The sequence below is a fragment of the Coregonus lavaretus genome (assembly GCF_964263955.1).
Source record: "Coregonus lavaretus genome assembly, chromosome: 38".
Classification (NCBI taxonomy): Eukaryota; Metazoa; Chordata; class Actinopteri; order Salmoniformes; family Salmonidae; genus Coregonus; species Coregonus lavaretus.
The window spans coordinates 14,478,954-14,492,430 of record NC_140025.1 but is presented as its reverse complement, the minus strand read 5'-3'; the positions used below and the strand labels follow the sequence as shown (position 1 = coordinate 14,492,430).

Here is a 13,477-nt window from a genome sequence, read left to right as displayed (position 1 = left end):
GAGCCTCACCTCGGGTTACCACCCGGAGAGTAATGGGCAGGTGGAACGTGTAAACCAGGATGTGGGCAGGTTTCTTAGAACATACTGCCAGGACCGGCCGGAGGAGTGGGCAAGGTACGTTCCCTGGGCCGAAATGGCCCAGAATTCCCTACGCCATTCCTCCACTAACCTAACCCCTTTCCAATGTGTGTTAGGTTACCAGCCGGTTCTGGCACCCTGGCAGCAGAGCCAGATCGAGGCTCCTGCGGTGGATGAGTGGGCGAGGCGCTCGGAGGAGACATGGAACGCTGCACACGTCCACCTGCAGCGGGCCCTCCGACGTCATAAGGCGAGCGCCGATCTCCACCGCAGTGAGGGACCGGTGTACGCACCTGGTGATCGAGTCTGGCTCTCTACCAGGAACCTGCCCCTCCGCCTGCCCTGTCGGAAACTGGGTCGGCGGTTTGTAGGGCCATTTAAAGTCCTGGGAAGGTTGAACGAGGTGTGTTATAAATTACAGCTACCTGTTGAATATAAAAGTATTAACCCCTCGTTCCATGTGTCCCTTTTCAGGCCGGTGGTAGCTGGCCCACTCCAAGAAAGTGAGATCAGGGAGACTCCTCCGCCCCCATTGGACATCGAGGGGGCACCGGCGTACTCCGTGAGGTCCATCTTGGATTCGAGACGTCGGATGGGGGGTCTCCAGTATCTAGTGGAGTGGGAGGGGTACGGTCCGGAGGAGCGGTGCTGGGTGCCGAGGAGAGACATTTTGGACCCGTCTCTCCTGACGGAATTCCATCGTGGGCACCCGACGCACCCTGCTCCGCGTCCTCCGGGTCGTCCCCGAGGCCGGAGTCGGCGCACGTCTGGAGCCGCGCGTCAAGGGGGGGGTACTGTCACGGTTTCGGCCGAGGCTGCCTCTCTCCCTTGTTCGGGCAGGCTTCGGCGTTCGTTGTCTCCGGAATACTAGCTGCCACCGTTGTATGTTTCATGTTCGTTTGCTTTTGTCTGATTGTTGTCACACCTGTTTTCATTTAGTGTCATTAGTGTCCTATTTAGTTCTCGTTGTGTTTGTCAGGTGTTGTGTGTTATTGATTTTTGTCTGTCGTGTGTAGGGCTGATGTTCGCTATTTCGCTCGGTTGAGCTTCCCTCCACTGCGTGGAGTGTTTACGCACCTGTGTAGTGCGCATTTGTTTTGTTCGCCTTCGTGCGTTATTTCGCCTACGGGCAAGTGTTCTCGTAATTTCCTTGTTGGAGAGTTACTAAAGTCTGTTGGACTATACTTCGGTGTCCTGCGTTTGATTCCACCACTACACCCACCTACAGCACGCGTGACACTTGTTCTCCCCACTGTAGCTGGATATACACAACCGATGTCGTGGGACGTGGGTCAATCTTAACATTACACTACTTTTGAGTTCTGATTTTTAGAGATGCAGGGAAACATGGTATGTTTTTTAAAGGAATTGTGTAAAAAAAAAAAGAAGGAAAGTAGATACAACAAAACAAACCCAATCCATCATGTCTTTGTTTTTCTCTAAGAGCTCTCTATCCTGAGCACATCATATCGATATTATTCTCCAAAGGTCATGGACACCTCTCATTCGTAGAGAAGGTCACATCATTTATACTGTCAGCCGGAATTGGAGCTTTCAACACATGCCTCTAACCTTCCTCGCTTTCATCTCTTCACAGGGTTTCTTTGTGTCCATTATCTACTGCTACTGCAATGGAGAGGTGAGTACTATTCACCAGACACGGCCAGAAGGTTTAAGGTCTTCTCCACTCTAGGGCTGCTGCGTTCGAGAATCTATCATGCTGGACTCTCTAATTGAAGTCACTTGCCCATTTGTATAAGTTTAGTAGGAATTTCTAGGAACTAACCATGATGAGAGAGCGAGAGGGGGGAGGGGAGATGTTATTAGAACTAATGGAACTTTGTGATGTCATTGGTTAGAACAATAGAACACTCATGCTGTGCACAAGTTCATGCTGTGCGTACGCATTGTACCCATCAGTGATCCCCACCAACAGGGTTTGAAGTACTGTAAGTGAGTAGGCTACCAGAAAATACCCATTGTTACTACTGCATAACTTGCTGGTCAATACCAGGTAAATACCACTGTAAAAACAGTAGCTACTGTAAAATAAAGTGCTACTTGTCCCCCAAACTGGTGAACAAGTTTGGTCTTTTTGATCTTAATGTTCCGAGAGCACCCCTACTCTCGTCCATGTTCGTTGCTAAGTGATAATTGACTCTTCTGGGTTGGGCTGTTTATTTCTGATAGCTTTTAAAACCTCTGAAAAAGTCCAGTGAAAGCGAAAATGAAATGTCAGGATAAACATTGCATCCATTCTAAAAGTTGGCTGAACTCTCCAAATAAGTTTCTGCCCTGACTATAGACTACCATACAAAATCCTGACCCATACCATGACCCACACAATACCACGACCCATACTATACTATAACCTGACCCACACAATCCACTTGTTCTCTTCAGGTCCAGGCAGAGATCAAGAAGACCTGGACCCGCTGGAACCTGGTGTTCGACGGGAAGGGTCCGGCGGCATGTACCAACTACCGGTACGGCCTCAACCAGAGCAATACCAGTCAGCCACAGCCCCAGCCGCCGGCCGTGATCTCGGGCACCTCCGCCCTCTTCTCCAGCCACGTGTACCGCAGCAGCCAAGCCAGGCACAGCGTCAGCACCCACACCACCCTGCCCGGCTACGTGTTCAGCAACTCTGAGGTGGATAGCCTGCCCCTATCCATCCCAGAGGAGCCAGACGAGAGAGCCAAGCAGGTGGACGACATCTCCCTCCAAGAGTCCTTACCTGTGGTGAATAACACCAGCATAGGAGAGGACTTGGAGGAGACACTCTAGAGAGAGAGTAGAGGGAAAGTGGGAAAATACAGCTATTTTTTATGACAGGACAGCGAGAAGGTAGAGCGGGGGATACACAAGAATGAGGGCCACACAAGAATGAGGGCCACAAACAGAAAGTGGCTGAGACCGAACTCAAGACTCAAATCCACATCGCCAGGCGAATACGTGGTCCGGAGTTGGCATCCTTACCACTAGACCAGACTCCGGCAGATATCTGTGATGTTTTGTGGATACTGTATATCACCATATCTTTGTCTTACGCCAGATAACGCTTAAGATTTGCTGTTTTTTTTCTATATTGTCATTGGTTATTATTTTCATGGACTTATTTGTCACTTAGAGTGGTGGCTAGACAATCAGACAGGACTGTGGGTAAATATGGACTGGAAGGGCTGCAGCTACAGACTAGTTGGTGTCTGTGTCATTCATAATGCTGAAGACAATTACAGTGCCTTCAGAAAGTATTCACACCCCTTGACCTTTTCCACATTTTGTTGTATTACAACCTGAATTAAAAATGTATTACATTTAGATTGTGTCACTGATCTACACACAATACCCCATAATGTCAGTATGTTTTTAGACATTTTTACAAATTAATAAAAAATGAAAAGCTGAAATGTCTTGAGTCAATAAGTATTCAACCCCTTTGTTATGGCAAGCCTAAATAACTTCAGGAGTAAAATAAGAAGTTGCATGGACAAACTCTGTGTGCAATAGTGGTGTTTAACAAGATTTTTGAATGACTACCCCATCTCTGTACCACAACTTACAATTATCTGTACAGTCCCTCCATCAAGCAGTGAATTTCAAGCACAGATTCAACGACAAAGAACAGGTAGATTTTCCAATGCCTCGCAAAGAAGGGCACGTATTAGTAGATGGGTAGAAGAAAAAAAAGCAGACACTGAATATCTCTTTGAGCATGGTGATGTTATTAATTATACTTTGGATGGTGTATCAATACACCCAGTCACTACAAATATACAGGTGTCCTTCCTAACTCAATTGACAGAGAGGAATGAAACAGCTCTGGAATGTCACAATGAGGCCAATGTGATTTTAAACCAGTTACAGTTAAATGGCTGTAATAAGAGAACTGAGGATGGATCATCAACATTGTAGTTACTCCACAATAGTAACCTAAATGACAGAGTTAAAAGAAGGAAGCCTGTACAGAATAAAAATATTCCAAAACATGCATCCTATTTGCAATAAGGCAAGTAATACTGCAAAGAACTTGGCAAATAAATACACTTTTTGTCCTGAATACAAAGCATTATGTTTGGGCCAAATCCAACATAACACATTACTGAGTACCACTCTTCATATTTTCAAGCATGGGGGTGGCTGCATCACGTTATGGGTATGCTTGTCATTGGCAAGGACTAGGGAGTTTTCTTGGATAAAAATAAATGGAATAGAGCTAAGCACAGGCAAAGTCCTAGAGGAAAACCTGGTTTAGTCTGCTTTCCAACAGACACTGGGAGACCATAAAACGCATGGCCAAATATACACTGGAATTGATTACCAAGATGACATTGAATGTTGCTGAGTGGCCTAGTTACAGTTTACAGGATAGCAGAGCCAAAAATGAATTATACATAATAAATAAAACACTTGATTGCATAATGCACATTAACCAAATCGATCACATTCAACGATAATATAACATGTGATCAACTTACAGTCATGTAAGATCAGGCTATGATGTAAGCTAGGCCATTAGGGATTTTATCCCCTTACCAGGTTAAATAGCCTACTTCAAACCCATATGTGTGTAGTACCGACCATATCCATGTTCTATGTCTGTATGTATTAATAGAACACCCATTAGTTGTGCTCCTGCCATGTCATTTCTTCAGTACACTACATCTGAGTCCCACATGGCACCCTATTCCCTTTATAGTGCACTACTTTGACCAGGGCCCAATAGAGCTCTGGTCAAAAGTAGTACACTATATTGGGAATAGGGTGCCATTTTGGACACATACTATATGGACCAATTAATGGCGATCTAGAAAATGCATCCATTTCTGCTCAGCCAATTCCAGCCAATAACAATCTGGTCGCTTTGGTATCCTGTATGAGTAATAGTTAATGACTATGAATCAGAATACAGAGTGGATTCAACAAAGCAGTGTGAGATTAGACAGAAAAGGCACAATCCCTGCAAATACCAATTTGGTTTTAAATGGAACACCTGGGTGACAACTGACAATTAAAGTACATACAGTATATACCTGGTTGCTTCACAAAGGAATCTCGTCAAATGAGCATGTGGAATTTCACACGGCACAGCTAGTGGTAGTACGTCTAGCATTTTACTTTAACCTCTCGGACCTCTACCACTCAGCTACAGAAAAATATATTCTCCAAATGGCTGTCACGGACAGAAGAGGACCCAAGAGCGCAAGTTCAAATTCAGAGTTCTTTATTAAAGGTTTCAGGCGGGAAGAGGAGTGCCAGGGGTGTCAGGGGTTCCAGGGGTGCTTGGGGCTCTGGGGTTTTTCAGGGTCCTGTGGGTACCTGTGCTCCGGGGGTCACCAAATGTCCGGGGGTGTCCAGTCCAAATGCTTAGTGTGTGTGTTCCCCAGTGATGGAGCGGCGTATCGGGCTGAGGGTGGTGAAGCGTCTGGGCACGCTCATCTGGTGGTCGGAGACCTGGGGGAACACACACACAACAGCAATATGAATGGCAGGCAGAAGTACAGATCAGGGCTGGGCAAATATCGTGGTGAGAGACAGAAGGCAGAATCGAGTTACCGGAGGGGCTGAAGATCGGAGAGTAGTCGAGGTCCAGAAGGCAGGTCGGGATAGACGGGGCAGTAGAACAAGGAGGCAGTCAAGAAAGGATCGGTATCACAAACAGGAGTCAGAGCGCAGACAGGCAGGTTACTGGTCCGGGTTTGAAGACGATCTGACAGGGCTTGGCTGAAAAACAGGGCTTGATATACTGGGAGAGGTTAGTGGGGGAAATGCAGTTCAGCTGGCAGAGTAATTAGAACAGAGTGAGGCAAGGTGAGGATGGTGAGTGGGAAATGCAGTGCAGCTGGCCAGGTAACAAGAGCAGAGCAGGGCGGAGCCAGGTGGAGCTCGTTAGGCAGAGTAGGGAGAGAGTGAGCAGAGTGGCAGAGAATTGAATGCAATTAATGTTGCTACCAGGGAGAGAGAGTGCTCATGACAGGACCCCCCCTCCAAGGGACGGCCCCAGAAGTCCCAAGAACAACATCATGCCGGGAGGGTGGAGGGGAGCAGGCGGCGGGTCAGAACTCCTCCGAGCGGTCCGAGTGAATCTCCTCATCCTCAGAAGGAGCTGGAGGGTCACGGTCGGGAGACAGGACAGGCACTGAGACAGGAGCAGGGTCAGGCACAGGACAGGAAGCAGGGCGGGCAGGACGGCTAGGAACCCCTCTTGGACGGCCCCTACGGATTGCAGGCTGATCAGGATGTAGTCGGTGGAAGTCAGTGATAAGGGTCCGGTCCACTATCCTCCTGGCCGGGATCCAGGTCCTCTCCTCTGGACCATATCCCTCCCAGTCAACGAGGTACTGGAGACCCCTACCCCTTCGCCTAGAGCGGAGCAGCCGCCGGACGGTGAAGACAGGACCGCCATCTACGAGGCGCGGAGGAGGTGGCGCCGGAGCTGCAGGGACCAGGGGACTTTCATGGACCGGCTTGACCTTGGAGACGTGGAAGGTGGGGTGGACCCGCATGGAAGCGGGCAACTGAAGTCGGACCGCCGTTGGACTGATGACTTTCTGCACAGGAAAAGGACCAATGAAGCGAGGGGCCAGCTTTCGTGATTCAACCCGCAGCGGCAGATCCCGGGCAGACAGCCAGACCTTCTGACCAACCCGGTAAGTAGGTGCTGGGGTCCTCCGTCGGTTGGCACCGACGGCGTAGCTGGTTCCAGACTTCAGGAGCACAGTGCGAGCCTGGGCCCAAGTGCGGCGGCAGCGGCGGGCATACGCAAGAGCAGACGGACAGGTGGCATCCGCCTCCTGGCTGGCAAACAGTGGAGGTTGATACCCGTAGACACACTGAAAGGGGGAGAGCCCGGTGGAGGAACTGGTGAGTGAATTATGGGCATATTCCACCCAGAGCAGGTGTTGAGCCCAGGCCCGGGGATTTTGGGAAGCCACACACCTCAGTGCCTTCTCCAGCTCCTGGTTCATGCGTTCAGTCTGGCCGTTTGACTGCGGGTGGAATCCAGACGATAGGCTGGCGGTGGCCCCAAGGAGATGACAGAACTCCTTCCAAAAGGTTGCTGAGAATTGCGGGCCCCGGTCTGACACTATATCCTGGGGTAGGCCATGGATACGAAACACATGTTCCAGGACCACCTGGGAGGTCTCTTTAGCAGAGGGTAGTTTGGGAAGGGGCACGAAGTGGGTCATCTTACTAAAGCGGTCAACAATGGTAAGGATGACTGTGTGTCCGTCAGAGGGCGGAAGGCCCGTAACAAAGTCCAGTGAAACGTGGGACCAGGGCCTCTTGGGTATGAGTAGGGGTTGCAGCAACCCAGCAGGAGGCTGGTTGGGGGTCTTGTTTCGGTTACAAGTGGGACAAGCTCGGATGAATTCTCGGACATCCCGTCTCATCCGCCGCCACCAGAACCGCTGGCGGACCAGATGAAGGGTGCGAGTGATGCCGGGATGACAGGCCAGACGGGATTCGTGCCCCCACTGAATCACAGGTGACCTGAGATTTGCTGGAACAAACAGACGGTTGGGGGCGCTGGTGCTTGGACCTGGCTGGTCCCGAAGAGCCTCCATGACCTGCTTCTCGATCTCCCAGGTGAGGGCCGCTACGACCAAGTGGCTGGGAAGAATGGGGGCTGTCATGGCGGTGGTCTCGTCCTTCTGAAACATCCGGGAAAGAGCATCAGGTTTGATGTTGCGAGATCCCGGGCGGTAGGAGAGCGTGAAATTGAAGCGCGTAAAGAACAGAGACCACCGCTGTTGACGGGAGTTCAGCCTCCTGGCTGTTTGGATATACTCCAGGTTCTTGTGGTCTGTCCACACTACGAATGGTTCCTTTGACCCCTCTAACCAGTGCCGCCATTCTTCAAGGGCGAGCTTGACAGCCAACAGCTCGCGGTTCCCAATGTCGTAGTTGCATTCGGCAGGGGTTAGCCGACGGGAGTAGAAGGCACAGGGGTGCATCTTGCCATCCTCAGCTGCTCTTTGAGAAAGCACTGCACCCACTCCCACGTCCGAAGCATCCACCTCCACCACAAACTGCCTAGCTGCATCTGGCATCTGGAGGATGGGAGCAGAAGTGAAACATGTCTTGAGGATATTGAAGGCCTTATCAGCAGCTGATGTCCATTGGTACGGTTGTTTAGTGCTGGTTAGCGCCGTGAGGGGTGCAGCCACTGTGCTATAGTTTCTGATGAATCTCCTATAAAAGTTGGCAAAGCCCAGGAACTGTTGCAACTTTTTCCGAGACTCAGGAACTGGCCAGGAAGTGACAGCCGACACCTTCGTGAGATCCATCTGAATGCTGCCCTCGGTCACCACATACCCCAGGAATGAAACGGTTTTGGCATGGAACTCGCACTTCTCTGCCTTCACGAAAAGAGAGTTCTCCAGCAGGCGGCGCAGGACCAACTGGACGTGGTGCGTGTGTTCTGACAGAGTCTTTGAGAATATTAAAATATCGTCAAGGTACACAAATACGAACGTATTTAGCATGTCCCTGAGGATATCATTCACTAGGGCTTGAAAAACTGCTGGGGCATTGGTGAGGCCGAAGGGCATGACGAGATATTCATAGTGGCCGGTTGGTGTGTTGAACGCTGTCTTCCATTCGTCTCCCTCCCTCATCCGTACCAGATGGTAGGCATTGCGAAGGTCCAGCTTTGTGAATACAGTGGCTCCCTGCAGCAGTTCGAAGGCAGACGAAAGTAAGGGCAGTGGGTAGCGATTCTTAACCGTGATGTCGTTCAGACCCCGGTAATCTATGCATGGACGAAGAGAACCGTCCTTCTTGCCGACAAAGAAGAATCCCGCTCCTGCGGGGGAAGATGACGGTCTAATTATCCCGGCGGCAAGAGAGTCATTAATGTAGTCCTCCATGGCCTTTCTTTCCGGGGCTGACAGTGAATACAGACGACCCTTGGGAGGTGCTGTGCCAGGCAGGAGATCAATCGCGCAGTCATAGGGTCTGTGTGGGGGTAGAGATGTCGCCTTGGATTTGTTGAACACCTCTTTCAGGCTGTGGTAACAGGCCGGAACATTGGATATGTCGGGGGTAGCGCTAGATCTTTCCCGGTGAACGGGCAGGGTGGCCCCCCTTAAACAGGTCTGGTGACAACTCCTTCCCCACTCACGGACTGTTCCTGTCTCCCAGTCGATGTGGGGGTTGTGCTGACGGAGCCACGGGTATCCAAGAATGAGTGGTTGGCCAGGTGAGTGTAGGAGGTGAAACTGGATGGACTCCTGGTGGTTTCCTGACAGCAGGATTGTCACAGGGGCGGAGATATGAGTGACAGTGCCAAGATGATGCCCATCCAGGGCTCGTGCAGGAATGGGTTGTGTCAGTTGATGATGGTTCACGCCCAGTTGCTGTGCAAGCTCAGGGTCCATGATGTTTGCTTCGGCTCCGGAATCCACAAGGGCGGCCAATGTATGAGTCTTGTCAGAAAGCTGAAGGCGGAGATGAAGCAGGGTCTTTCGGATGGAGGGAGACTGAAGGCTTGTTGAGCTCACCCGGATCTCCCCTACACCTGGTGAGCTGCGGCTTTTGCCGGACAAGTGGCGACACGGTGATTCTCGCCACCACAGTAGAGGCAAAGGTTGGAGCTTAGACGGCGCCGACGCTCCTCGGGAGTCAGAGAGGCACGGCCAATCTCCATGGGCTCAGGCTGATTGAGTTGGCTATGGGACTTGACAGGCAGGGGCTGGACAGAAGCGGTATCGACCCGAGTGCGGATGGCAGGTTGACTGAGACGGCCCTTCTCCCTCCTCCGGGTCTGTATACGGCGGTCAATGCGGACGGCAAGGTCAATGGCGGCATCAAGCGTTGAGGGCGGGTCATGGGAAACAAGCTCGTCTTTGATATAGTCCGCCAGGCTATGGAGGAAGGCTTGCACCAGTGCCTCTGGGTTAAACGAGCTTTGACTGGCCAGGGTACGAAAGTCAATGGAGAAGTCTGCCACTGTCCGATTGCCCTGACGGATGGTGAGCAGAGCTTGTGACGCTTCGGCTGTTGGCGAGCCTAGGTCAAAGACCTTTAACATCTCCTCCTCAAAGGCACTGAAGGAGGCACAGGCTGGGGTTTGCCGGTCGAATTCCGCCGTTCCCCACAACCGAGCTCGACCGGTGAGATGTGTGATGACATACCCCACCTTGGCTCCCTCTGTTGAGAAAGTCCTGGGCTGTAGTGCAAACTGGATTCGGCAGCTGCTCAAGAATGGTCTTACTTGCTTCTGGTTGCCATCAAAACGTTCCGGGTTCCCAATCTTTGGTTCAGGAGCGTGGGGATCTGGTGGCAGCACTGCCGGGCCTGCAGCATTGGGACCTCCAGCGGAGGGATGAAGGAGTGTCGGTGGTACAGGAACAGAAGGACCAGGGGGGGGTGCAGGTGGAGTAGCCGGGTTTGAGAGTAGTTGCAGGGCTTGGGCTAGCTGTTGTTGCTGCAGTTGGAACTGTTGTTGCTGCTGTTGGAACTGTTGTTGCTGCTGGTTGAATAGCTGGAGAAGGGAAGCGATGTCGCCAGCCATCCGATTTATGTCTCCCTCAGAGCGTTCCAGCCGCTGTAGGGCAGTCATCTCTGGCTCTTCTTCCATCGTGGTCAGGGAGTGCGCTGGGTCCATGATGGTCAGATCGTTCTGTCACGGACAGAAGAGGACCCAAGAGCGCAAGTTCAAATTCAGAGTTCTTTATTAAAGGTTTCAGGCGGGAAGAGGAGTGCCAGGGGTGTCAGGGGTTCCAGGGGTGCTTGGGGCTCTGGGGTTTTTCAGGGTCCTGTGGGTACCTGTGCTCCGGGGGTCACCAAATGTCCGGGGGTGTCCAGTCCAAATGCTTAGTGTGTGTGTTCCCCAGTGATGGAGCGGCGTATCGGGCTGAGGGTGGTGAAGCGTCTGGGCACGCTCATCTGGTGGTCGGAGACCTGGGGGAACACACACACAACAGCAATATGAATGGCAGGCAGAAGTACAGATCAGGGCTGGGCAAATATCGTGGTGAGAGACAGAAGGCAGAATCGAGTTACCGGAGGGGCTGAAGATCGGAGAGTAGTCGAGGTCCAGAAGGCAGGTCGGGATAGACGGGGCAGTAGAACAAGGAGGCAGTCAAGAAAGGATCGGTATCACAAACAGGAGTCAGAGCGCAGACAGGCAGGTTACTGGTCCGGGTTTGAAGACGATCTGACAGGGCTTGGCTGAAAAACAGGGCTTGATATACTGGGAGAGGTTAGTGGGGGAAATGCAGTTCAGCTGGCAGAGTAATTAGAACAGAGTGAGGCAAGGTGAGGATGGTGAGTGGGAAATGCAGTGCAGCTGGCCAGGTAACAAGAGCAGAGCAGGGCGGAGCCAGGTGGAGCTCGTTAGGCAGAGTAGGGAGAGAGTGAGCAGAGTGGCAGAGAATTGAATGCAATTAATGTTGCTACCAGGGAGAGAGAGTGCTCATGACATGGCATGTGGTTTCAGCTACAGTTTCTTTGAACATGTCAATTGGCTAGTTTGTGGTAGTACTGTAGTGAAGTAGGATACCTGTAAAATAAAAATGTCCATGTGTTTTAGTAGCTTTTGAATTAATTAATAGGCCCATCTATATATTTGAGAGTGGTTACATCTCTCCAGTTCCATCCCTCAGCTTACCAAAAAAAGTGGTGGGCGGTGACTGCTTTGTTGTTGTTTGAATACCAGATTGCCAGGAACACACTTTTCTGAAAACACTTTACTTGACACCCAGTGTCATAATATTTGATAGCAGTTGACATAACTTGCCATAACCTGTCATATTATGGTCATAATACTGCCATGACCCATATATTTACACCTGTTGTGACATATATTGTGTTATCTTATGGCTGGTTATGACACCTACAAATTCATTTTTTCCCTGCCAAGAAGTGTCCTTTTCGTTTGAAAAGTTTGTTTCTTAAATCCTTTGTTGTTGTTTTAATTAATTCTTTAGAGTCATGTTTTTTCATCATATTTTAAATAACTTGTAGAAAATACACTTTATGACACTTCAAGAAGCATTATGACCATCATAATCATGTACGACAGATAGGCGTATCACACACATGCCCTTATATCAGTCATCAGTCAAAAACAGGGTGTCTTGTCCTGCTCCTGAAATCTGCTCCTGCATTCATCCAAGTCATCAGCAACAGAGCATTGGGGTAGGTGCATGTCTGACATCTGTGTGTGCAATTACAATGATAATTGAATATGGTCAATTTAATATATATATATATATATATATATATATATATATATATATATATATATATATATATATAGAACAAACATACTGTTGACACGTAGGCTATGGTGTAATGGAATGTTTTTCCTCCTGTGGTAGGTTTTGTGGGTTTTGACACTCTTATGTAGGTGTCATAACCAGCCTTAAAATAACGCAATATATGTCACAACAGGTCTAAATATGTGTCATGACAGTGTTATGACCATATTATAACAGGTTATGTCAACTGTTATGATATATTATGACATGGTTATTACTGTGGCATAACGTGTTTTGATGCTGGATGTCAGGTAAAGTGTTACACACTTTTCCAATATAGCTGGAATTCAATCAAATCTGCTAGTGATGTTTACACAGTGTCTCACACACACTTCCTGAAAAGTGAAGGCATAGCTGTGAGAGAGAATCTGGTTGTCGTTGTAGGTTTGCATACAGTACCCAAGAAAGACCAATCTGTGATTTTCTATGAACATGGGAAAAATAGTATCTGGTTGTCGTTGTAGGTTTGCATACAGTACCCAAGAAAGACCAATCTGTGATTTTCTATGAACATGCTGCATAAACTTGTTGAATGAACATGTAGAACCATGAATCAACATCATTCTTTAGGATCTAAAAACTGAAACTGGCTTGGCGTCCTGTCAAATGATTTCCCATTTTCTCCTCAAGTCTTTTTATTGAATTTTGGACACATGCTATTAGTTGAACTCTTGGGCTGTGAAAGCAATTGATATATTGACTTGAAACTCTACACAGTAATTCTGATAAATATTCTAAACTAGCCCCAGGAGCCTAATAACCATCCTCTAACTTCTTTCACAAAGTATTAACCTTAAACATGATTAGCACACAGTATGACACATGAGCAAAATGTATGTCTTTATGTCACACTGTGATAATGAGCAGCCAGAGAGTAAGAAAATGGCAGCCACATTTTCACAACAGTAGCTAGGTTTCCATCCAATTGGCGACAGATTTCCATGCGAATGTTCTAAAATCTGCATGAAGAATATATGCACATTTTCCATCGCATTTTCAACTCTACCGTCAGTTTTGTCACAAAACTGTTGTTATTAATAGCAAATGTGCCTACTCTGGTGTTGGCAGTGCACTCTAGCCAACAGCTCCCAGGAACATTGCGGGTAAACTGTGCGGGTATGCTAGTCTAC

At 49.2% G+C, this 13,477-nt stretch overlaps 2 protein-coding genes across 4 annotated transcripts in view; both read left to right on the top strand.

The window, feature by feature from the left end:
* The window catches only part of LOC311111953 (parathyroid hormone 2 receptor-like), a 58,328-nt gene extending 54,850 nt beyond the window's left edge, over positions 1–3,478 (top strand). For both annotated transcript variants that reach the window (XM_084154893.1, XM_084154892.1), the window contains exons 12-13: positions 1,676–1,717; positions 2,482–3,478. In XM_084154893.1, the coding sequence (XP_084011019.1) occupies positions 1,676–1,717; positions 2,482–2,865 (426 nt within the window). In that variant the 3' untranslated portion in view covers positions 2,866–3,478. The remainder of the gene's footprint in view (positions 1–1,675; positions 1,718–2,481) is intronic.
* LOC311111964 (uncharacterized protein) overlaps positions 1–13,477 on the top strand; it is a 426,062-nt gene that overhangs the window by 335,840 nt on the left and 76,745 nt on the right. The window lies entirely within an intron of this gene.